Source organism: Carassius carassius, chromosome 9 (genome assembly GCF_963082965.1).
Source record: "Carassius carassius chromosome 9, fCarCar2.1, whole genome shotgun sequence".
Classification (NCBI taxonomy): Eukaryota; Metazoa; Chordata; class Actinopteri; order Cypriniformes; family Cyprinidae; genus Carassius; species Carassius carassius.
This window is the reverse complement of record NC_081763.1, coordinates 5,318,841-5,346,223: the sequence shown is the minus strand read 5'-3', so window position 1 is coordinate 5,346,223 and position 27,383 is coordinate 5,318,841. Positions and strand designations below refer to the sequence as shown.

The 27,383-nt window shown below is 40.9% G+C and overlaps 1 protein-coding gene across 2 annotated transcripts in view; it reads right to left on the bottom strand.

The window, feature by feature from the left end:
• Positions 1-8,617: 8,617 nt before the first annotated feature.
• Positions 8,618-27,383, bottom strand: part of LOC132148775 (protein kinase C alpha type-like) — a 169,096-nt gene continuing 150,330 nt past the window's right edge. For both annotated transcript variants that reach the window (XM_059557477.1, XM_059557478.1), the window contains 7 exons: positions 24,273-24,364; positions 23,711-23,773; positions 23,014-23,152; positions 15,647-15,727; positions 13,483-13,590; positions 12,729-12,869; positions 8,618-9,978 (listed from right to left, as the gene is read on the bottom strand). In XM_059557477.1, coding sequence (XP_059413460.1) covers positions 9,811-9,978; positions 12,729-12,869; positions 13,483-13,590; positions 15,647-15,727; positions 23,014-23,152; positions 23,711-23,773; positions 24,273-24,364 — 792 coding nt within the window. In that variant the 3' untranslated portion in view covers positions 8,618-9,810. The remainder of the gene's footprint in view (positions 9,979-12,728; positions 12,870-13,482; positions 13,591-15,646; positions 15,728-23,013; positions 23,153-23,710; positions 23,774-24,272; positions 24,365-27,383) is intronic.

The following is a 27,383-nucleotide window of genomic DNA, read 5'->3' as shown; positions in this document are numbered from 1 at the left end:
CCGGAACCGTCTTCAGCTCAACCGAGCTCGCCGGTTCGCCCTGCTTCACCGGCCCCCCCTGCATCGCTTCCCGGTGGGCAGCGCCCGCTGTTTGCTGGCGGGTCGTCCGAGGAAGTCGAGCTCAGGGCCGCGTCGGGGGAAGAGGACACGCGCTCTCTGCTAGCTTCGGGCAGTGAGGGCTGGGCGAGCTCCGAGGATCTCGCGCCTTCTGCTCAGAAGCCCAGCAGACGAGCTCACATCGAGAAGGAGCTGGGGCGAATGCTCGTGTTGGCCGCGATGAGTCTCGGCCGCGAGTGGTTTGCACCAGCGCCCCCCCTCTCGTTCCCAGGCTGGATGGTATTTCCTTTTCGGATGAGCGTACTTCTCAAAGCCCGCCTCATTTCTTCCTGAGCTTCACGAAGAGGTGGCGAAGGCTTGGAACGCTCCATATTCAGCGCGAACTCGTTCGTCTGTCTCACTAGCATTCTTCACACTGATGATGCTAAAAACAGGAACTACCACTCACTTCCGCCGGTGGAACAGGCGATAGCGACGCACCTTTGTCCGCCCCCTGCTGGACGGCGGCAAAAGCGGTGCTGCCATCTAAAGCCTGCTGTTATCACAATAGCTTCAGCAACGCAGCTCGAGACCCCCGTTCTCGCTCTACCGGCGAGAAAGCCATCTATGCATGCTGCATGGCGCTGCGTCGGCACTACACATGATGGCTGCTTCATCGAAGCGCCGGTGTACAAGTTCCGCTGTGGCCGGGCTCTCACCTAAGCGCGCCGCTGTTTCAGTTCCAGAGATTGTGACTGTTTCAGCGTTTTTTGCAATGCGCAAGCCTGTACGGTTGCCCGCTTGCCTGCACACAAAAACCGTTAACCGTTAAAGGTGTAATTTCTGGTGTCCCGGCCCCGGCCGATGGTGCTATAAATGTAGTGACGATGCCCACTGCTCAGTGCCCATCTCCACATATAAGCACAGCCCTTCACACAGGGCTCACGCCCATAAAAGCGACTCAAGTCGATCACGCGCACTACATAGTAGACGTGCCCACTCCTCAGTGCCCACAATCACTATGTCACACGCGTCATGTGGTTTCTGTAAAAACAAAACCCGTGCACGTTCGTCCGGCCACGGCCGATGGTGCTATAAATGTAGTGACGATGCCCACTCCTCAGTGCCCATCTCCACATGTAAGCACAGCCCTGGCCACAGGGCCTGCGCCCATAAAAGCGACTCAAGTCGATCGCGCACACTGCATAGTAAGCGTGCCCACCCTTCAGTGCCCACAATTACTATGTCACATGCGTCATGTGGTTTCTGTAAAAACAAAACCCGTGCACGCTCGTCCGGCCACGGCCGATGGTGCTATAAATGCAGTGACGATACCCACTCCTCAGTGCCCATCTCCACATGTAAGCACAGCCCTGCACACAGGGCTCGCGCACATAAGATCGACACAGATCGGTCGAGCGCGCCGCATAGTAAACGTGCCCACTCCCCAGTGCCCACATACACTATGTCACATACGGCGTGTGGCTTCTGTAAAAACGAGGCCCATGCACGTACGCTCTGCACAGGCAGACAGCGAGTTGAAAGTGGTAAATGTGCACATATGCAGCCCACAGTTACTCGCAGACATATTGAGTCCCACGGGACCTGCTCAGCCTTCCCCCAGTCGGTTAAGTGCCGGGACGGGGTCGAGGAGGAGCGATCTGCCAGCTGTGATCAGCGCGCTCCCCGCCTCAAATGCGCAGCACACCCGAGCGCCGCCGTTGCCCGGTCAACAGAGCGCGCTTCGCATCCAGCCCTTAGCCATTCATGCAGATGCATGGTCAGCGCTTCCAGGGGTTTCGGATTGGGTGCTAGGCATTATAAAGAGAGGCTACTCGTTACAGTTTTTTCGACGCCCTCCGCGCTTTTCAGCGCGCGTCGAAACTACGGTCAAAACAGAAGTAGCACACATACTTCGGGCCGAAATATCAAAACTGTTGAGCAAAGTGGCTGTAGAGCCTGTGTCTCAAGCTCAAAGCAAGGGGGGGGGGGGGGACTGTACAGCAGATACTTTCTGGTGCCCAAGAGAGACGGGGGTCTCAGGCCCATACTGGATCTAAGACAGCTGAACAAGGCATTGATGAAACGCAGTTTCAAAATGCTTACGACCAGGAAACTCCTCGCGCAGATTCGCAGAGGAGACCGGTTCATGTCAATAGATCTGAGGGACGCGTATTTTCAAATACAGATAGCGTCAAACCACAGGCGATATTTGAGATTTGCCTTCGAGGGCCAGGCATACCAGTTTACAGTCCTCTGTGGCTCCTCGTATGTTTACGAGGTGCATGGATGCAGCGCTCGCTCCTCTCAGACTCAGAGACATGCGAGTGCTGGATTATTTGGACGACTGGCTGGTTCTGGCCCGAACACGAGTGGAGCTCGTGGACCACAGGGCCGTTTTACTCGATCACCTCGAAAAGCTCGGCCTCAGTGTCAATTGCGCGAAGAGTTCGCTGAACCGATTCTGTTTCTGGGTATAGTTCTGAACTCGTGTTCCATGACGGCGCGGCTGTCACCACAGTGCGTGATGGGCATTCAGCGCGCAGCGAGTTTTTTCCGCTGTGGCGCGACCGTGTCGCTCAAACACTGTCAGAAGTTGCTGGGCCTCATGGCCTCAGCATCTCCGGCTCTGCAGCTGGGCCTGCTCCGCATGCGCCCCCTGAAGTTCTGGCTGAAGATGCGGGTGCCGCGCAGAGCGTGGGCGTCTGGCCGGCTGCATCTCAAGGTCAATCAGAGCTGTGTCACAGCTCTGGCACCTTGGACAGCGAACGGTTGGTACCGATCAGGTGTAAGCCTGGGGACTTCCCCGAATGTGAAGATGGTGTCGACGGACGCCTCCACTTCGGGATAGGGAGCGCTGCTCGAGGACAGACCGTCCTTTGGCCTATGGTCAGAACGGGAAAAGCTCCATCATATCAACTGTCTGGAAATGCTGGCAGTGGAGAACGCGCTGATGCGCTTTTGTCCCCAAATCAAGGATCACCACGTCTTAGTCCGTTCGGGCAACATGTCTGTGGTGTCCTACATAAATCGCCAGGGCGGTCTCGGGTCCTGAAACCTGTACAGGCTAGCGGAACGCCTCCTGGTTTGGGCTCAGCGCGACATGCGTTCACTGAGGGCAGTGCATGTGCCTGGGCTACAGAATCTGGGTCCAGACAGGCTGTCCAGAGGCAATGTTCCTGCAGGCGAATGGTCTCTACACCCGCAAACAGTCCGGCTGTTGTGGGAGAGATTTGGCAGGGCGGAGGTGGACCTCTTCGCGTCCCACGGAAACGCTCACTGCCCTGCGTTCTTTTCCAAGAACGAAAGTGCGCTGTCACGGGAATGGCCGTGCTGCCCGCTTTATGCTTTCCCTCCCGTCTCCCTCCTTCCGCAGAAACGAGATGTTCAATACTGCTTGTAGCACCTCTTTTGAGGAACCAACCATGGTTCCCAGATTTGATGCAGTTAGCAGATGTCGCCCCGTGGCCAGTAACGTTGAGGAGGGACCTCCTCTCGCAGGCCAGGGGCTCGATTTGGCACCCTAAACCGGAGTTGTGGTCCCTCCATGTGTGGGCGCTCAACGGTTATCCGCTGATCTCGCAGTGGGAGTGCTGAATACCATCACTCAGGCTAGAGCTCCGTCGACACGACATCTGTATGCCTCGAAGTGGTCGGTGTTCTCCAGCTGGTGCACAGCTCGAGGATATTCACCCCCTTAGTTGTGAGGTGACGGAGGTTCTCTCCTTCCTACAGGAGCTGTTGGATAAGGGCAGAGCCCCATCCACGCTCAAAGTTTATGTGGCGGCCATCGCAGCGTTTTCTGAAACAGCGCTCGGTCAGTCAATAGGAAGGAATGATTTGGTCATCCGGTTCCTCAGAGGAGCTAGGAGGCTGAATCCTCCTAGACCTCCGTCAGTCCCTATGTGGGACCTCGCGGCGGTTTTGGAGGCCATGAAGGGTCCCCCTTTTTGAGCCTATCCAATCGGTTAGCCTTCAGCATCTGTCGTTCAAGACAGTATTCTTGTTGGCTCTCACTTCGGTGAAGCGTGTGGGTGATTTGCACGCGCTCTCGGTGAGCCAGTCGTGCTTGGAGTTTGGGCCTAATGACTCAAGGGTCATACTCAAACCTAGGCACGGTTATGTGCCGAAATCCCTCAACACGCCGTTTTGGGCTCAGGTTATTGCCCTGTCAGCCCTGCCGGTGTCAGGAGAGGATAGAGACTCGAGTCTTCTTTGCTCTGTCAGGGTTTTAAGAGCTAATGTGTCTCGCTCTGCTGCCTTTCGGCAGACGGAGCAGCTGTTTGTCTCATTCGGTGGACGTTCCAAGGGAATGGCTGTTTCGAGACAGACTCTATCCAGATGGATAGTTGACGCCATAGCGTTAGCTTATGCTTCCAGGGGCCTTCAGTGCCCGTTGGGCGTCAGAGCACACTCCACAAGAGGCGTCGCCTCGTCGTGGGCGTGGTCTACTGGGATCTCCTTGCAGGATATATGTATGGCGGCAGGTTGGGCCTCGCCGTCTACATTTATCAGGTTCTATAACCTGGAGGTTCCCGCCTTGCAAGCAAGGCTGCTGTCGGTATAGTCGAATCAGGGCCCTGAGGGGAATATGCGCTGCCGAAGGTTGTATAGGCAGTATTGCTATTGCAGTATTGCGGCGATGAAATAAATCAGGTGAGTCAGCCTTTTCGAGCTCCTTTTATAGGTTGGGCCACACCCGTTTCGGCAGGAAGTGGCAAGAAGGGTGCGAAGTGGTCTGATGTTGCATCAGCCCGCGCTCGATAGGCTGTGCAGTTGCCGCAGAACAAGCCAATGAGCGAACGAGCCATCTCGCCTATGGCTGTGTACTGCTGCAAATGCGCTTTACAAAAATAAAAAATTAAGGATAATTTTTTACTTCAGTATTTCGTGAAAAGAGACTTTTCCCGTAGCGTCTTAGCTAAGACGCAGTACTCGTTCGCTCTTCTAGAGAGAACCGAGGTTACGTTTAGTAACCGAGTGTTACTCGGTTATAACATCTCTGTAATCCGCTTACAGCCGAGAGTTTCCCTAAAGGTACCCGGTTCGAGTCCTGGTCTTTTTGTGATGGACTGGCCATCCGGTGTGTTTCCCTGACTGTTTATTCCACCTGGGGGGAAAAAGACTAGCCTACTTTTAGTGTATCAAAAAAATAAATAAAAAAATTGTATTCACGCTCTATCAATGTAGTCCAATTCACGACAGATGACTCTTCTGAGCTGGGTCTTTTTGGAGAATCAAAAATATACAAGACATCCAGTGCAATGCAATTCACAAACAAATAGGCTCATTCTTATGAACTAGGTCCTTAAATGAATCATTCATAAAGACTCGCAAAGAGTTGCCTGAGTGAACTCAAGGCACACATTCAGTCTTAAAAAAAGAAATAATACAGAACAATGTGCAACAAATAGGCTAATTTATAACTTTAACTGGCCTAAATGACTCTTCATAACCATCATTATTTTAATAATTTAGTATAGATATTGTAATATACGGTCAGTTGCTATACTGTAGCTACAGCTTTTATTTATTTAATGTAATGTGATGCAAATTATATATTCAGCCTCAAGAACATCACAAATGGAGCTTCACAACAAATCAATCTTGTTATGGGTTCGCTCCAGTGTTCTACAGATTTTTTCAAAAGAGATTCTTTCAAAGAGAAAAGATCTTCATCATCAGGGTGTGCTGAAATATACATACAGTAGTCTATACTGTAATGGCTTTAAAGTACGTCTGGGGAGATGTTGCATTTTGACCTTTTGATTTATCATCATAAAATCTTTATTATGCCACATTTACAAAGCCATAAAAAAAAAAAAAAAAAAAAAAAAAAATTAAAAGTCTGCTAACAGACCTTTTGCAAAAAAAATTCTTATCATTCTTACAACATGGCCTCATTTTTAAATGTTCTAATTATTTATCCTTTAACAGGATTCAAGTAATTGTTAATGGAATCCTTAAGGAACAGGAATCATTGAGAGAACTTTGTCTGCATCTGAATTCAGATACTTCAGTACTATATAGTAGGTGAAAAATAGTATGTGAAAACAGATGTATGACCGGATCCACAGTAGATAAGAAGTCCCTGAATAGCCTACTGCTTCTGGTGATATTCTCATTAACTCATTAACTGAATCGTTCTGAGTTAGACCACATTTACTGGAGTTCGTTGATGGCCACTGATGCTGAACGAAGTGTGTTCTCAATAAATCCTGTCACTCCATCTTGAAGAACTAAAAAATGGACAAAATCACTTTTGTCATACATTTATTTATACACATTATCCTTCACAAAGAACAGAGGGACAAGATTTCGCAAAGAAAAACAAAGATGAGTGACTTAACATATTCAAACTAAAACACTGTCCTGAAAGCCATGATTTAATACTAATAATATATTTATAGTTCCTGATAAGAATAAGAAATGGCTGGGTGGAATGTCCATATACTTCATATGCCCAGGGTATATTGGAATGACCCCTCACATGCAGAGAATCCATTATCAAACACATGAACCAAATACTCTCAATGTGAGACACTTGTGTTAACCTGCAACCTGCAAGACAACCGCTTGAACACTTTCTGAATCACATCATAAGAGGACCGGCTCTGTTTCCACTCGTGTCATAAAGTATCCATTTACTTCTTGCGTTGAAGAAATAAACTCATGGAATATCTACTCATTTGTTTCTTCCACACACAGGGACTTCAAACATCCGGTCTAATAAATCTCTAAAATACATGATAGCTCCAAAAAATGTGCTCATACTGATGAAACTGGTGAAATTCAACAATGGTGCACCTGATAACTACAGTATTCCACCGAGGGCTTGACACAAGTATAGAGCCCAAACCAAGCCAGGTACCGCATTTCTGAGGAACATTATTATTATTTTTTTAGTAGAATACATAAAATGAAGTGAGACTTATGGTCAAATTGACTTTCCCATCTTTACCCTGTTGTCATACAGATAATTCAGACGGAGTTGCTCAGCAGTGGTCTAAATCTTTATCCACTGATTGAAACAGGAAGAGAGTTGAGGTGGGACAGATATGGTATTCGGTGTGACTGGAATCATGCAACACGTTTTGCATGCGCTGATTTGCCCCACATGCACACAGCAGCTGCAGTACAAACACACATATAGTATGTAGGAGCACAGAGCCCAGTCAGTCTACATACAGCTCCTACACAGCATACAAAACAGAGCGGATATTACAAGAATTGCATATAACAAAGGTTTGCAGATACCAAAGCTATCTCAAATTAGCCAAACTAGTCTTTTTGGATCATCTAAACATAGAAACCATCTAAGTTAGTAAAAGCACATTCAGTTCTTAGTATAAAATCTGCAGGATAATGTACGCCTTCTCTGTATTTACAAAAATCTTGGTATATATAGATTACCTTTAGTGTAACAGTAAATATAGCGCTCTACGTAAAAATACTCACAGAGCACAAATGCAAGATGATCATAAACTAAGACCTAAAAAGATAAAAAATATCCGACATATACTGGAAAGTTCCCTTTGATAAGAACATGAAGAGTATTGATCACCAAAGGACAGAAACACTACCAGAGACAGGGTTATATTAGAAGTTATACGTGACTGACCTCCCAACATTTGGCAAAAAAAAAAAAAAAATGTATATATATATATATAAATCATGTTGGGCCTAAAGGAGTCATAAACTGTAATGATACATATGGAAAGAAAGTGTATTTGAAGACCATTAGGAGTTTTTGCATTGTGGCATTATTTTTATGTCAGTTATGCACATTTTAATTGCATTAATGTTTACTTTTTTTTGTAATTCTCTTTGTTTCCAGCAGTGATTTTCATTGGATTCTCATTATTGTCAAATAATTACAGTAATAATCAGCATATACAACAAACACTACCATGATTTATAAATACTTAATGTACATTAAATAGTACATCTTCATTTCACTTCACATTTTTCCACATTAAAGCAAGGGTTTAATTTTTTTATTTTATTTAACTTTTAGAGTAAGGCTTAATAAAGCATAGTTTTTTGCTTAACTATGGAAGCCCATTTCCACCACTAAATAAAAAGTGTAAAAAAATCTATCTCACAATTTTCATTTTGTCACAATTCTGATTATATAACTCATAATTTTGACTTTATAAACTCGCTATTATGAGAAAAAAACTCAGAATATGGACTTAATTTTTCAAAATTGCACTCTTATATCTCGCAATTCTGACAATATAACTCGCAATTTTGACTTTTTAAAAATCACAATAAAAAATACGTTAAAAGCGACTTCATATCACACAATTCTGGAAAAAAAAAAATTCAGAATTCTGAGATAAAAAGTCGCTATTACCATGTTTTATTTTTTTTATTCAGTGGCAGAAAAGGGCTTCCATACTTAATAGTCATTAAAATGTCACAATGCAATTATATATATATATATATATATATATATATATATATAAATAAACATCTTAATGGTTTTAAAACAGGATTCTTTTCTGGCGTGAAATTTGACCCAGACATGGTTTTGACAGGTTTCGGAGACTCACCCCCAACGGTTTCAAGTACAGCATCTTTTTTTTTGGTTTCATTACAATGTTCTTTATGTTGTAGCAGTGGTAGATTTCTTTAGTATAATATGCAGGTTTTAAACTAAAGACCATATATCCATCTCTAACAGAAGTGACTCAGTCTGGTTTGAAGTGTTGCACTGGATACTTATTACCAGTCCCAGGCAGAATCTGCAGACGTTTTTGTGCTGAACATGATAGCAAATCTTCAGGATGGATTTAAACAAGGTAAAATATGTTAAATGAAACAGTGTTATTAGATTGCCCAAAGTATTTAATAAAAACAATCATGCAAGCGGATGAGTATAGGACAGGTGATGTGCAGGATTCTGCGGGGGTGTAAGGCCTGCGTATTAGCAACCAGGAATCACTATTCATACATTTAGAGAGGAAAACTTGTGTATATGTTGAATATGTCAGAACCAGACGAGCAGGCAGTGATGGGATTGGAAGTTGTCATGCTAAAACTCGAGGAGCAATAAGAGTTCAAGTTTCAGCCCAAGTTAAGGGAAACCACCAACAGATCTAGTAGGAAACCAATATGCATATATAGAACTGGATATAAAAAAACTTTTGATACAGTTATATTTTGGCACTCCTATAACAAGATATTTTTTTTGATTTACAAATATATAATTCAGGAACATTAGAAATGGCAGGAGAGGTTAAAAGGAACAGGTCACAAAAACCTGTTTCATGTCAGCATGCTTCACACACAAAGAATCTGAGGACTGGAATAAGAGATCGTTCAATATCTCCACCTGTGTTTTGTAAAATATACTGAACCTGCACATGACATCTATCTGCATACAGGCAATCGATGAACTCTCAATATTAAGAGGTCATTTTCACTCTGTTTCAACGCCTAGAGAGCTGCCTTTCTGTCCACTGCCAACACAAGCAGCATCCTAACTGAGATAGAGCCTCATAAAATAATCATTTTCTAAGGAATGAGTCTGTGGTGCCTTAAAATCACCACCAGTCTATGGAACAGATCTTACACCAGCTCCATTAGAAGTCTGAATGTGGACGCATGCTTTAGAATATTATTTCCATTCAACCAGCCCTCCTCAGTTCAGATATGTTCAGATAAAGGGTATTCAACTGTTCACAAAGATTTGGTGAGTTCATAGATAACATGGATGTGGTTGTTCGTTTGAGCAGGAGGGGCGGTCCTCTTCTTCATCGGGCCGTCTCATACCACACTGTGAAGCGACGATGGGTGGATGAACTCTGGGTTTATGTAAGAGAATCCAGCAAATTCACTCTGGTCGATGTTGGCCATGACTAGTTGGTCTGGAGGGGTCAGCATGGGCTGCGTGCGGGTGAAGAATTTGTCGAAGTTCTCCGCTGCTTTGCCGCACTGTTAAAGGAAGGGGAGAAGAAAGACGGCGGGTTATTTTTAGATTCAACTGAAAAGAGAGAAAATTTATTCACTTAGGACTTCTGTCATGGATGTCATGTGTGCTCATATGTCCAGTAAACAGAGGATTTTTATAAAGATGATTGGTAGGGGAATTATCATGTGGACTCCCTTATTAAGCCAGGTTGACTTAGGTTGACTAAATGCTGACCCACACTAAAAGATTACCAACAGTGACTTTGGAGTCAAATGTGACTTTAGAGTGAACACATGGTGGATGACAGGCAAGAAGAAATGGTGATAATAGTATTACTGTATTTCATTTTTACCGACAGGTTTGGATAAAATCGTGAAGATGGCATGGACGTGGACTTTCGGGATCAGGACTTTACCTAGGATTGTCGGAAGGGCAGAATTCGGCCCAAAATTGGCCCAGTTATATTGTGGTGTGTGCCCTGCTAAAGTGTAGTTTTAAACCTTAGGCACTTCAATTGTTACGACAAGGGCTTTCGAAGATTTCAAAAACAAGTAACGGACAAGGAATAATTCTGCCTGAATATTCGGCTAAGGCTGGCACAGTCTGGTGTTTGCTAGATAACAATTGAGCCAGGGGATCAGCACAATATTATAATATAATATCACCTATAGTAATATATCATACACGTTCACGTTATTACACATATATATTTAAAAGTCAATGATTTAAACCTTAGGCTACGATATGATACGAATGAATGGAATAAGCACCAATCAAACAGAAACGTTGCACATCTCTGTCTCTCAAAACCAAACCAGTTCTCTTTTAAGAGTAGGCTAATAATCAGCTTAGATACAGATACATTTTCTACTTGGCCTACATGTTTGTATCTTTATCTTTTACTGGTTTGCATGGCACATGCACACGCACACGCACATTTGTTAGGTGAAGTTCTTGCTTAAAAAGTTCTGCGTAATGAAAATGTGCACATGAATTAATTCAGTCGTGTTCAAATCATCACTAAACGTTGATCGTGACATCTCTCTGCTTGCATGATAAATATTATTTTAGTCGAGTAACTTGAGTATTTTTTAAATAAGAAATCAACTAGCAGAAATCATAGTCGTGTAACCCCTACTGCACACAAATAAGAGGCTTTAAAGCATACAGATGTGTAACTCCTATTTGTATGGCCAAAAAATGTAAGTGCAAGTGATCATACCAGCGAGCACTTCCTCATTCCGCACAAACACTGAAATATTGTACATTTTTATAGGTTAATATTAGAGCGAGCGGCCATGTGAAGTTGCTACTACTTGCATGTTTCAGATGATAATTCATATTTGAGGTTGATGAATGGATGCCTTGGTTGATGTTGCTTTTTGTATATTAACCACATAGAGCAGCTGTTTATGATCTTTCATCGCAGAATGCAATACTTCACCACTTCCTGTGGATATATATTTTTTTCTGTGACTAAGTGACTTAAAAAAAAAAAAAGACTAAGCCTTTTCTCTTTGACTAATGATTAGTCGACTATAAGGGGGGAAGTCCTAGGTTACACTTTTTGGTGCAAAAAATGGCAGGTGCTTTTGTTTCCTATGGTATGCATTCGGCCAGTCAGCTCACCTACATCAATGGTAGTTCCTATTTTCCTGGGTTAGATCCTACTCTGAAGTAGGAGGCAATTTATTCCCCCCAAAAGGCATTCCTATAGCTAAAATCATTCCCAGTTCCTGTGGTGCAAACACACCAAAACGTGTGCACTTCCACTAATAGTTATAGGACCTATGAAAGTGTTCATTCTGTGTTAAAGCCTGTAATGTTGCATTTTGTCCTTGCTTTATTTTGCCTTCACAAGACAACATTTCAAAGCATACCAAAACGTGACAATTTCACATGTGCCTAAAAAAACTGACCAAAAGGAGAAAACCCTCCAGGTTGCAAAACAAACAATCCACATGAACCTGGTATGAAAACTGAGAGTGGCAGAGCAGGACCTTGTCACAAAACAGATCGATTACATTGAACTGGTTAATAGAGATACTTGATTTTTTTCAATATGATCACTCCTGGCTACATGCCATTACACTGGGATGATCTTTTTCAGATGCATGAAACAGTTCTCTGGGCTGGAAATATTGACTAGTAAAGGAAGAGCTCATCATCTCACGGTAGCTCTTGAGTTACTACTCTTAAAGTCAACATGAAATCAAAACCCTATATCCAGATCTAATCAAGACCCTATATAGTTTTTAATAGACATTCCTAACCATATTGTGCATGTTTAATATGTGCATTTAAAAAAAAATCATATTCTAGAATCCACTTGCTCTGAAGTGACTTTTACTTATTGACTTCACCAAAACATTTCTATTGAAGTCAAAGTCATTCTAACTATTCTTCTAATCACAGGACGAGCGCTGCAGTATCAACTAAAATCCACTGCAAAGCTGTTTGCAAATATTCATTGGAACAATGGTTTTGGGAAACACAGAATCATGGAACTACAATGGTACAATGGTACAACCTACCATTGGTGGATGCACTAGCTTCAGCCATCTTAGTGTATAAAATGCATTAGATGAGCATTGAGACAGTCATTTGAGGTTGACACTAGACACATCCAACTATCATCAAAGCGCATGGGTTATGCAAGTTACTAAACAATATACAGTGGGGTCTAACTGTGACCTGAGGAAGCGAGTTGTCATCAACCCCAACAGCGCTGGCAAAGGTCAAAGACGTACAAACACATCATATTCACACTCACCACTTTGGGTTTGAAAGGAGGCTGGATCTCTCTGTTGGCCAACCGCTCCCAGTCGATTCTGCGGAAGAAAGCTTGCTCCTTTATATCTCGCTCACCCTCTGGACTGCAACCTAGACGCTTGGATGGATGCTTCGTCATCAGCTGTGCATGTGGACGAGAAGAGAGAGATTATTAGAGCCAGAGCCCATCTAGATTTAGTCAAGAAAGAGAATCTGGGTAGGTAGATAGGTAGATATAATATTTCTAATAATAATGTATTTTTCATTCTATGGAGACATAATAACATCTAGTGCAATTCAATGATCTTTTAATTTGGCTGTGAACTGAAATCTTTTTCTACCACTAACATTAGAGTCTCATTAATACCCATTAACAATGATTTATAATCATTAAGAACAATTACACAGTGCCCAAAAACATCTAATACACATAATGAGATTAGAAATGAATTTACTGACATTTAAATCACCACCATACATCATACGTTTTTTGTTTTGCTTTTTTGATTTGCAGAGGAACATAATCAAACAAAATGGAAAAGACAAATGAAATTATTATCTTCCACTCAACTATTATAGCGAGTGATAATTCCATGACTTGAGCTGACAGCAATATTAAAGTACACAAGTTATTAATCCAAGCTGAAAAATTAATTACAATATAGCCTCTGTATTATTCGTTTCTCATTCAATGAGCAGCAGCATACAGATATTTAGAGGAATAAAGGAGCTCCTGCTGATGTCTCCAGACTCACCCCTTTACAGATGGACACTGCTTCTTTAGACATGGATTTAGGGTAGGACACGTTGTGCTCCATTATTGACTGAAACAGCTCATCCTCATCCTCGCCATCAAATGGAGGCTGTTAGAAACAGAGTAGTTGCTGGTTTATATGAAACATACACAGAATATATATTCTATGTCTATTCATATTCACTGTACCTATTTAAATAAACATGTGCTCGTTCTCTTAACACATGACAACAGTCTAATATTGTCCAATTTATACTATAAATCAGCTGAGCAGATTCCATTGACCCATTTTTTAAATGAATTGAGCTGAAGTGTTGCATGAACAAAGACATGCTTAAAGTCTCTTTCTTTCCTATTCTTCACAGCTCTGGGACCCTAAATCTCAATGCATCTTAAGTTCTCCAGAAGTACTGACAGCTTCCTCCTCGTCCTCCTGACAGAGGCGGGTTATTAGCAGAAACTCACAGAGCTCAATACTGTCAGAGATTCTAAAAAGGAACAATGGACAATTCTATCATGATTCCAGAGTCATTTTACAATGTTTTTTTTTTTTTTAAACGCTGTATTCTCAAAGCAATGGGATGATAAATTACATAAGCAGGAATCATTCCAGGATGGGGGTGTCCAAGACAAAATCGTCCAAAGGGAAACACATTAAGTGTATAGCAAGATTCTTCTGTTGGGTAATTGGACCCGGGAGTCAGCGGGAGAAAGCTGAGATGTAAATGACGTAACCTTGATAACCGTTTTGCCAGAAAGTATAGGACACAGGAGGCCTGGGCAGCACTCTACATAAATTAATCTCACTGAAACCAACAGAGAATATTCCAAAACGGACAAATTAAGCAGTTTATTAAGTCAACGCATGTGAATGTCATACAAGCATGAACATTTTTTGTTTCTGGATAGCAGTGCATTCATTTATTTATTTTTATTTTTTATTTTTGCATAGTATCACTGCTACAGTACAGTATATTGTAAAAGTGAAATATAATAAAATATAATATATAACTTATATTGTTCACACTTTAGCTTGGGGGCCAGTTCTTACTATTAACTAACTATTAATTACAGATTTTGCCTCAGTAAACTCCCAATTACTGCTTATTAATAGTTATTAAGGTAGTTGTTAAGTTTAGCTATGATTGTAGGATTAAGGGATCTAGAATATGGTCATGCAGAATGAGACATTAAGTTAGGCTTTATAAATACTAATAAACAGCCAATATGCTAGTAATATGCATGCTATTAAGCTACTAATAAATAATAAGTTAACTAGCTAATTGGTCCTTAAAATAAAGTGTTACCAATATATTAATATAAACAATTTTGTTTAATAACAATAATAATCTATGTCAAACAGTAAAGCTTCCAGATTCTTTCTCAGAATTGGATCTGTAAGAAAATTTAGCAAAACAAGGATGAGTTGCCCAGACTTTTTAACATTATGGGAAAAAGAAATGTTGCATTATATCCAACTATATTATACTGCAATGCATACATTTAGAAAAAAGAAAAAAATTTATGAATATAATCTTTTCTTTGGTCACACTTTATTTTAGGGTCTAATTCTCACTATTAACTAACCATTAACTATGGCTTTTGCCTCGATTAACTCCTTATTTGCTGCTACTTAATAGTTTATAAGGTAGTTGTTAAGTTTAGGGTATTGGGTAGGATTATGGACGTTATGCATTATATGTACTTTATAAGCCCTAATAAACAGCCAATATGTTAATAATAGACATGCTAATAAGCAACTAGTTATTAGTGTGAATTGGACCCTATACTAAAGTGTTACCGTATCCCCTTTGAGGGTCAAGTGACAAGTTGTTGTATCCCTAAAGATACAATTTTTAACAGTTGTACACAAATACTGCCCAGAGAAATTAAACTGTATTGAACCCAGGAGATTCAAAAATACATAAATGTAACATGAAAATCCATTCAAATTCTTGTTCCATCAGAGGCACCTTGTGCAAACCACAATCTCAAAGCTCTCGATCATGCTCTGTTGCTCGGAGACTGAGACAGTGCTGTGGCGCTCACTGATCACAGCAGGGCTGCAATCACAGTTATTCAAAGCACCTCTGAAAAGCCCTGGCATCTGACTCATATGAGTACTACAGAGAATACCAAATGATTTTCTGTGCACGTTCACCTACCTGCCCAGCTAGCATCTCGTAGAGGAGCACACCGTACGCCCACCAGTCCACCGATTTACCATACGGCTGATAGGCGATTATCTGGGGGAAGAGGAAATTTACATGTTCATCATTTTCTGTCCAGTCATTCATTCAACTTTCATGGGTTCTTGGGAAACTCTATTCAGTGTCCATTCATTTTTCAAGAGCATAATGCACCTTTCATTACTGTTCAAGGGGGTGGTAGTTCTTCTGTAGCTCTTCCTTTCTTCCCCACACCAGTCCACTTACACCCACATCTTCAGCACACACACCAGTGAGTGTGTATAATCACAGGGGAAGTTAACGAGAGCTTTGTTAAGCATAGAGAGTTTATATTTCATGTCAAACTCTGAATTCTCTTCCTCTTCATGTGTGCTTTAGAAATGACTGCATAGTTGTGTCAATTTCCACAAATAGGGCACAAATCGGTGCCCCATTACTGTCAAAAGCAATGAAGTCCCACAGGCCACGTTCTTCCAAGAGTGTACTATCAGATGTGTTACATGCTTCGAAATGAGCATTGCGTGAAAGGTAGCAATAGGTCTATATGACACGTCTCTGCAATTTTTTTTTACATTAATCTAATTTTGACTTGATTGACTATATCTAACAATTGAAATCATAAAACAATGAAAGTAAGCATGTTTTTGTGTCTGCTGGCCGTCTTTAGCTGAGAAATATTGTTTTTCACATTGCTCGTGATACAATGTTCAGTTCTGTGTTTGGAATGTTCACTGTAATAACATTCTTATAAAATAACAATTATAATACATGGTAAACATGGTTAGTCAATATATCACACCATGGTTGTGACTATAGTATACAATACAACTTTTCCTTTATGTAGGCAGGTATTTTTCTGTTTCGTTTGCTCATTTTTGTGCGCATATGTCCTGTCCAATTTATGTAGAAGTCTACGTAGAATCAAAGTTTTACATTGATTCTAAAAATGGTAGTTATTTTTATTTTATTATTATTTTTTGACAAAATGAACTGTGATTCTCATGAAAGCTTGTTTAAATCTGTCTCATGTCAATTTCCTCATTTTCATGCCATCTCTCTACTTTCCACTGTCAATAAAATGGCAGAAAGTGTGCAGCTGAGCTTAGCTGTTGATTTAGTCTTCTTCCATTAACTGTACTCAAGAGCAAATGTAAAATATTGATTATTCATGTGGTTGCAATTGCTTTCAGAACCAGGGAGGGTCAATATATCGGATCATGTCTTCATTAGTATTTGTCTAAAGATAGGATATCAAATAAAGATTGCTTCATTTCCTATGACGGTGTGAAATTTGAAAGCAAAGACAACACGATGAGCACAAAGAACAGAAAGGACCATGGTTTTTGTACTCTTTGAAGTATCCTGTAAACACCACGATACATAATTTTTAAAAATGTTTTGGCATTCATTAACACTACCTGAAATAATAACTGAACTATGGTAAAAAGAAGTAGCCCTATTATTCCGTTTCACACATTGCCATTCATGAATCTTGAATCCAACTTCTGTGATGCATACATGTAACACATTTGCATAATGTACGCCTATATTCTGCATTGGGCGGCCAAAAACAACCTGACCCAAGTTGTGAAATGTGTATTTTTTTTTTAAACGAAAGCCTTTTTTGCATGCATATATATGCATGCATATATACCTATTGTATAGGAGACTCCCAAACAATATTAGGAACCTTACAAATGGCACAATAGGGGCACTTTAATGGGAGACTTTTCCCTAAAATGTTGAAGCCAAGTTTGAAGTCTGCTGCTCAGACCAATCATCTAGAGAACTGTGTGTGTAAAAATAATAACTTCACTGTGTTTCCGATAAATAAAATCCCATCTGCAGTACTATAAAGGCCACAAACAAGGCTGGAGAGGATTGGCTGGAGACTGAAGGGTTTGAATAAATTAATGACAGATGAAGAGGTGGAAGGGCTGCTTATGGATGAATAAATGATTGTGTCAGGACTGTGGAGTTTCTAATGGAGATGCTGAGATGGTGCAGTTACGTAGACCTTCTTTAGATTCAGAATACACTCAAGGCTGTGAAGACACACTAGCGAAATGGCAGCATTTGTTGCATAGTGTGTGTGCTTTCTCTGCAACCTATCTATCTATCTGTCCGTCCGTCCGTCCGTCCATCCATCCATCCATATGCTGGTTTTATTTAAAACATGGCTGGTATTGAATGTTTTCCAGACTCCAATTTAAATGATTATCAGGGTCACTGATCAGACATGAGGAGATCAATACGTGAGGAATTGGATGAAGCAGGGAGCTGTCATGACGCACGAGCTGAAGATTTCAAAACTACACTTGAAAGAACATATGCAGTATAAAGAGATCAAAGTTTCCTTAAATCCTGCACACACACACCCTTTTCTGTCCAAGATACTAGAAAAGGTAGTATCCTCACAATTATATTCCTTCTTAGAGAAAAATGGTATATGTGAGGATTTCAAGTCAGGATTTAGACCGTATTATAGTACTGAGACTGCTCTCCTTAGAGTTACAAATGACCTGCTCTTATCATCTGATCGTGATTGTATCTCTCTAATAGTGCTATTGGATCTTAGTGCTGCGTTTGACACTATTGATCACAACATTCTTTTGCATAGACTTGAACACTTTGTTGGCATTAATGGAAGTGCATTAGCATGGTTTAAATTATACTTATATGACCGCCATCAATTCGTAGCAGTCAATGAAGAGGTATCATATCGATCACAAGTGCAGTATGGAGTACCTCAAGGCTCAGTACTAGGGCCGGTATTCTTCATGCTTTATATGTTACCCTTGGGAGATAACATCAAGAAAAATGGTGTTAGCTTTCACTGTTATGCTGATGATACTCAGCTCTATATTTCTTCGCAGCCCGGTGAAACACACCAATTTGAAACTAATGGAATGCATAGTCGATATAAAAAACTGGATGACATGTAATTTCTTACTGCTAAATTCTGAAAAAACAGAGGTATTAATTATAGGACCCAAAAACTCTGCATGTATTAACATAGAACACTGTCTAAGACTTGATGGCTACTCTGTCAATTCTTAGTCATCAGGAACCTAGGTGTGCTATTTGATCGCAATCTTTCCTTAGAAAGCCACGTTTCTAGCATTTGTAAAACTGCATTTTTCCATCTCAAAAATATATCTAAATTACGGCCTATGCTCTCAATGTCAAATGCAGAAATCCATGCATTTATGACCTCAAGGTTAGATTATTGTAATGCTTTATTGGGTGGTTGTTCTGCACGCTTAGTAAACAAATTACAGCTAGTCCAAAATGCAGAAGCAAGAGTTCTTACTAGAACCAGGAAGTATGACACTTTTCCTATTTGGCGCCTAAATGCTGGAATAACCTGCCTAACATTGTTCGGGAGGCAGACACACTCTTGCAGTTTAAATCTAGATTAAAGAACCATTTAACCCACTTTAACCTGGCTTACACATAACATACTAATATGCTTTTAATATCCAATTTTTAGGATTTTTAGGCTGCATTAATTAGGTAAACCAGAACTGGGAACCCTTCCCATAACACCCAATGTACTTGCTACATCATTAGAAGAATGGCATCTACGCTAATATTTGTCTGTTTCTCTCTTATTCCGAGGTCACCGTAGCCACCAGATCCAGTCTGTGTCCAGATCAGAGGGTCACTGCAGTCACCCGGATCCAGTACGTATCCAGACCAGATGGTGGATCAGCACCTAGAAAGGACCTCTACATCCCTGAAAGACAGCGGAGACCAGGACAACTAGAGCCCCAGATACAGATCCCCTGTAAAGACCTTGTCTCAGAGGACCACCAGGACAAGACCACAGGAAACAGATGATTCTTCTGCACAATCTGACTTTGCTGCAGCCTGGAATTGAACTACTGGTTTCGTCTGGTCAGAGGAGAACTGGCCCCCCAACTGAGCCTGGTTTCTCTCAAGGTTTTTTTCTCCATTCTGTCACCGATGGAGTTTCGGTTCCTTGCCGCTGTCGCCTCTGGCTTGCTTAGTTGGGGTCACTTCATCTACAGCGATATCGTTGACTTGATTGTAAATAAATGCACAGACACTATTTAACTGAACAGAGATGACATCACTGAATTCAATGATGAACTGCCTTTAACTATCATTTTGAATTATTGACACTGTTTTCCTAATGAATGTTGTTCAGTTGCTTTGACGCAATGTATTTTGTTTAAAGCGCTACATAAATAAAGGTGACTTGACTTGACTGACACACACACAAACATTCTGTATCAAAACACCCAATCCTGTCCTTAGAACCAAACTGCCTCACTCATATTAAAAGCGATCTCTAAGATATGAGGATCCTGCCAGGCATACATCATGTTTATTTTTGCTTTCTCTCTTCCCACCTACAATATGCTTTTCACACAGTGCATCTCCTTTTGTGTCATACTTCTGGAAGAGACCATGATGTTCCTGCTACCCACACTGCTTTGCTGCTCAACCCCCCCTCGCACACATGCTCACACAAACAAACACACACAGAAACACAAACACACACACACACACACACACACACACACACACACACACACACACACACACACACACACACACACACACACACACACACACAAACACTCACACAAACACTCACACACACACACACACACACACACACACACACACACACACACACACACACACACACACACACGCACAAGATGTCAAGCTGCCACACGCTTCAGTTGAAATGTCACAGCACTAATCTACAGGTCATTATCACTGTGGGCAAGTGAGAGTAAATTAAAATGTGGCTATTAGTGATTGGTATGGCCATGTATCTCAAAATATATAAATAAATAAATTACTGTCTATAAACATTCTGATTTAGCAACGAAAGATCGAAGATTTAGTTTAATAATCACTCAAAGCATTAATAATCACTCAAGGCATTAATGTTTAAATACATTAAATACAACTCATTACATTAATTATTTATTCAGTTTTATCATAGATTACTAATTAGTCACTAATTCAAATTAAGCATAAAATAAAATCAGACTGGGTCTAACATGACCAATGACTGAATCAATGGTGTGGTGCACTACTACTCAATTTGGACCTGGTCAACTACTCAACTCAACTGAAATGGTAAAGAATTATAAAATTAAAGGCAATTATATTTTTAAAAAGAAATCACTAACAAAATTAGCTTTATTAAATATATTTTTTAATTAAATTGTTTACATCTACACTATATTCCTGTCACGGGATTATCACAAAAATGCATGCGCACAATGAAAGAGTAGGATAGAGAATTCCAATAATAAATCCACAGGAAAAGGGAACAACAATAATTCAACAGCAAATAATCCACAAAAGACAACACCAGACAAAGGAACAGAGGAGAACACAGGGACAAAATACTAAGTAGAACGCAATCAGGGAGAAACAGAACAGGTCTGAAGTTAATTAACCACCAAGGAAACAAACTAGTAGAGGGAAAACTAGAACAAAAGAAACAGAACTAAATATACACATGACATTACTCCCCCACTCTCCTGGAAGGCATGCTCTTGCACCGTGGAACAGTCCTACTGAGGAGGAAGGGTGGGGAGCTCATAGGGCCAGGGTGGAGTAGTCGGTAGGAGATGCCAGGACCAGGAGGCGCCAGATGAAGACCCAGTCCGAAACCAGGATGGCGGCCCACAGTCGGGTTGATGGTGGGAGGAACCGTGGTGGAGACAGGGCTGACAAAACCAGGGGGCTGACTGATGGAGGCAGAACCCGTGGAAGAGGAGCCCGGGGCAGAGATGGAGAGCCGCAGAGCCAGGATGAGCCGGGGGGCCAATGAGGAGCTGACAGCTCAGGCAACCGAGGTGAAGGGATCTTGAAGACCATGGCGGAGTGACCGAGAACCAAGGTGCACCCTCTGCTGTGCCAAGGTGCCCTTGAGCAAGGCACCGAACCCACAACTGCTCCCTGGGCGCCGCAGCATAAATGGCTGCCCACTAATCTGGGTGTGTGTTCATGGTGTGTGTGAGTTCACTGCTGTGTGTGTGCACTTTGGATGGGTTAAATGCAGAGCACAAATTCCAAGTATGGATCACCATACTTGGCTGTATGTCACGTCACTTTCACTTAATATAATTATTTTAAATATTTAATAAACCTTGCATTACTACTATTTTAAAAACAATATTAAGAATGCACAATTCTTTCAAGCTTATTTAGGTAAAAAGTTAAGCAGCATTTTACATATGACAAAAAAGGGCTGTTTTGGTAACTTTCTTTATTTCATCAATAATTATTAAAGTCATAGGTGTGTGTAGAAAAAATTGCTGTATTATAATTTATGTATGTGGTGATTCCACTAATGTCAACCTAGGCTTAATGGAAAAATGTGACTCTACCTCCATTTTTGCAAATGTTACCTACACATACAATTCACTGCAGTTTCCAGATGAAATTACCATAGTGGCAGTAAAACCCCAACAACCTTTATCCTTTTCAGTTAAATTACAATTATAGTGCTATATTATCATTTAATAAAGACTTATTTCCATGTGGTTCCATGTTATGACCTCAAAACACCTTTATCATAGTGCATTACTTGTAAACTAATATCTTGATGTCTGCATCACATAACCAGCTCCATATGTGTGATATAGTAAGCTTACTCAGTAGCTCACCTGGTACAGCACTCAGGTATGAGTCCCGTGAAACATCAATCAATAAAATATGACAAAATGACCTTGTGGGATGTGCTAAACTCTACAAACTGTGGGGAAATGGAAGTGTTACGCAAACCGTTAAACAAAAGGCAAGGCAAAGATTTTTAGAAGCATGCTAAAATGGCATGGTTACTTGTTTATGTCATATTTGCTTTTATTAACACTATCGGTAAGGTTTAGGGTAGGGATGACTGTAGGTGGTACATTAACCATTATGTGCCACTCACTTGTCATTTCATTTCTGAACTGCCACGATAAACATAATAAAAAGTTGCCAAATTCATGTTAATGTGTTTCAGATCTAGCTAAACTTTTCATATCAAAACTGCTGCAAAAAAAGCAATATAATATGTAAAAATAAATGTTCTTACAATTAGCCTGGGTTGTTTAATGTTGTATGAGTTGTGTGTTTTTAAGGTTGTGTGAGTCTGCAAATGCGAGGACTTAAAGACCTGAGGTTGTGTCCTACATGCAGTGAATCTGACAGAGGCAGTCTGGCTCATATGATTTCAACCACTCTCACCCAAGACACGTTAAAAGACAAAAAAAAAAAAAAAAAAAGGAAATAAATTCATACCAGTTTGGGGTGGCACTATGGGTAAATAAAGCATTTTTTTTTTCTCAGTTGTCTCTCACCTCCGGGGCAATGTAATCTGGCGTTCCACAGAAGGTGCGTGTTGCCATGCCCTCAAACATGTTTTCCTTACACATGCCGAAGTCTGCAATCTTGATGTGGCCCTCGGAGTCCAGCATCACATTATCCAACTTCAGATCTCTGAGGACAAAATACACAAACCAGGTGTATGAAATGCATATGTTCATGGTAAACGCTCTGCAACTGCCTTCCCTCATTACACCCGCAAACAGTTCACAATTAATAAGTGTGGTCTTTAGCTGAGCGTGAGCAGTATAAGCGAGGTCAGGGTGACCTCAGCCATGCTCAGTCTTCATAATCAAAGAGCATGATTAATGCAAGCTGAACGCTGCAACCCTGCAGGGAGGGGAACGGCGAGCGAGGAGCTAAATGCAGACAGCCTTTCTTACAGCCAGCTTTTCCTCAAATAGTCTCGTTCTCTGGACAGGAATTTTTATACTCCTTTAACAGTAATAACGAAAATGGAATTTTAATAAGTTTGTCTTGACACCATCTCAGCTGTTATTGGCTCTGTTCTCAGCAATCTAATTTGATCATGTGGAGAGTCTCATTTGCTCCAATGAAGTGTATTTTCCACTGATGGTATCACACTGACAGCATGTGACTGCATCTATAAGATCTACTGTGCTCCTCGATTCTGTGTAGAGCAATAAAGTAAAGATACTGTAATCCACTCACCTGTAAATAATTCCCTTCCTATGAAGAAAGAAGAGTCCGACAGCAATCTCTGCTGCATAGAATCTGTCAACACACCACAGTGTAGATTAGTCGGCATGACACATTCACATTTTTCTTTTTTTAGCATTTCTCAGATTGGTATCCCAGCTCTTACAAGAAGCAAAGGAGACATATGTGCCTTTGTTTAAGCGTTGATTGTTCCAGCAGACTTTTTCTAGCCTCTGCTGACAAGGTGACAAAATTGGTGTGGTTTGACATTCTCTGCTCACACAGACATGTACAGTATTAGAATAACAACATGAACAATTCTATTTCTGGAGCAGCTCTGTTTCCTTGTTATATGTTTGCAGCTGTATTTATGAGTGGAGACTGGGTGTTGATGGATCAGCTGTTTAGAGCTTTTTGCCTGTGCCATTTTTATACTGTATGTGTTTTTGCTTTGTTCAACAAACCAGCATGCTTTGTCACATGTAAAACTATGTGTAGTGCTTGACTTATGCTCTCATCACTAGTCTGCACTCGTGTGGTTCTGAATGAGAGTAAGAAGTGAGTCATGTCTTACACGACTTGTGGCTCCTTAAACTTGCCCACTTGCTGGATGTGATACATCAGGTCTCCACCGTTAATGTACTCCATTACAAAGTACAGACGATCCTGACAAAAGACAAATTAGATAAATAGTGCAGCTGTGGAAAATAAAAAGCAGGCCCCTGTATTGAATCCATGTACTGACCTCAGATCAGACAGGATGCCACGGACATATTGATATACTGTATGACAGACTGGTGTCCACACCAGGTGTCAGGAAGATCTGCTGTCACCTGCCCTTTTTTATTTCTCTTTTCATCCATATGGATATAAAAGCCTCCACAATAACAAAAGACTTTTTGTCCATATTGGAGTGCTTTGAATTAGACCAACTCGTGGACTGATCCTACGCATGACAAAGGCCACACTTTAGACCTTGTGATTTCCAATGGTTCATTTGTGTCTCAGTTGTCAACCTCTGATTTAGGTCTGTCTGACCTAATATTTGTCTTTTTTAACATGGAATTACCGTATTTTTCGGACTATAAGTCACACCTGAGTATAAGTCGCATCAGTCCAAAAATACGTCACGATGAGGCAAAAAACATATATAAGTTGCACTGGACTATAAGTCGCATTTATTTAAAACCAAGAACCAAGAGAAAACATTACCGTCTACAGCCGAGAGAGGGCACTCTATGTCTTCAGTGTAGAATACAGGAGCACTGAGCAGCATAGAGCGCCCTCTCGTGGCTGGAGACGGTAATGTCTTCTCTTGATTCGTTTCTCTTGGTTCATGTCAAATTAATTTTGATAAATAAGTCGCACCTGACTATAAGTCGCAGGACCAGCCAAACTATGAAAAAAAGTGCGACTTGTAGTCCGGAAAATACGGTACCTAACATTAACACTACTGCTTCTCGCATCATTAAGTATCGCAAGTGGAGATCTATTGATTTTATTGACTCTTTTTTTTAAAGTTGCGATTCTCTATCTGATGATCTGGATGTTAACATTTCTGTGCTGAATCTGTTCTCTTGTCTGGCCTGGACACGCTGGCTCCCTTGAAATCAAAATCTGTTTCTTTTGCACAGTCTGCTCCTTGGTACAATGATGATCTGCATGATATGAAGGCATTGTGTCGCAAAATGGAGCATAGATGGCGCATATCAGGTTTAACTGTTCATCACCAGGCCTGGAATAACAGCTTACTCGAATATAAGGCTGAAATTGTGTCAGTTAGATCAGTTTATTTATCTCAGATAATTGTCATCAATCAGAGAAGCCCTAAACAACTGTTTCACTCAATCAACAAGCTGCTTAAAAATCACAGCCTCTCTAATGTTCCTGCTTCAACTCACCTTTGTAATATGTTTTTGGAGTTTTTAGCACCAACATTTATAATATACGTAACCACATTGTTACCACTCATACTTCTGCTGCCTCCTCCTTAAATACTTCTGCATTTTCTGGTATCTCTCTCTCTAACTTTTCTATTCATGACCCCCAGTCTCAGTGTTATATGGTTTCAAAACTGAAAGCCTTAACTACCAGAGTTAATCCGATACCATCTTGTCTTTATAAATGATGTTTTAATTCCCTCTCTCCTGTTGTTTTGAGAATTATCAATAACTCTGTGCACCGGTGTTATGCCAGCAACACTTAAAGTTGCTGCTGTTACCCCTGTACCAAAAACTAACAACATGGACTTCTGAAAATCTGAATAATTTTCGTCCCATCTTTAATTTTCCATTCCTCACCAAAATTTTAGAACAAACCGTGGTTTCTCAACTGCTTTCTAATCTTTCCTCTAATGTTCTTTTTGAGCCACTTCAGTCTGGATTCCCTAAACTCCTAAACTAAACAGTTTTAGTTAAGGCCATATATACAGATTGTTCTTGATCTTAGTGCCACATTTGACCCTATAGATCACTCCATTTTATTTGCACGTTTAGAGACTATCTTTGGAGTTTCTGATTCTCCATTAAAGTTGTTTAAGTTCTACCCCTCTGATCACAAGCAGTTTGTTGTGATGGGTGACTGCAAGTCATCGGTGTGGTGCACTCTGGTGTTCCCCAGGGATCAGTTTTGGGCCCTTTACTTTTTAGTATTTACATTTTTCCATTTGGCCAACTTTTAAGAACACTTGGTCTTAACCCTCTGGAGTCGATTAACGCCTATATGTGTTATGAGGCATTTTTTCCTGATAACCCTGAAAAGAACTTAAATTAAATGTTCAGTTTTGATCGTACAGATAAGAGCAATACATCAATCAAATCTGTAAAGGGTCTACTTTTTTTGTATAAAGACAATTAACAACAAAAACTTGTGCATTTATAACAAAGATAACAAACAATGTGTGCTGTCTGCAGCCTTTGTCTGCAGTGATCTTCATTTACAAACATGTCATTAAAATTAACTGTAACTGTGAATACTCAATAAAGAGAAGAGAGAAATTAACATTCAATTTACAGGCAACAGCCCTGGTGGACATTCCTGCAGTTAGCATGCCAATTGCACGGTCCCTCAAAACTTGTGACATCTGTGGCATTGTGCTGTGTGATAAAATTGCTGTGGCCATCCTAAGGCACACCTGTGCAATAATCATGCCGTCTAATCAGCATTTTGATATGCCACACTTGTGAGGTGGATGGATTATCTTGGCAAAGGAGAAGTGCTCACTAACACAGATTTAGACAGATTTGTGGACAATATTTGAGAGAAATAGGCCTTTGAGTACATAGAAAAAGTCTTAGATCTTTGAGATCAGCTCATAAAAAATGGGGGCAAAAACATAAGTGTTGCGCTTATAATTTTGTTCAGTGTATATAGGTATGTTTTTTGAGTTTTGCAGAAATGTAGGTGGAGGCATGTACTTCCAATGAGCCTGGGTAGCTATTGTATGGCTTCAGAAGACTACTTTTATATTTTTTATGGAGTTGGCATTTTGGATCTTGACATATGGTCAGTGAACTATAATTGTATGAAAAAAGCTTTTGAGAGATTTGAGAGATAAGAGAGATAAGTATAAAGATTTGATAAGGATTTGAAGAGTAGAGTCATGGTTTGGACTGAGGGCGAGAAAATTACTTCATATTTTTTGTGTCTACTGCCCACTGGTATTGTTACAGCTACTGGCAACAGA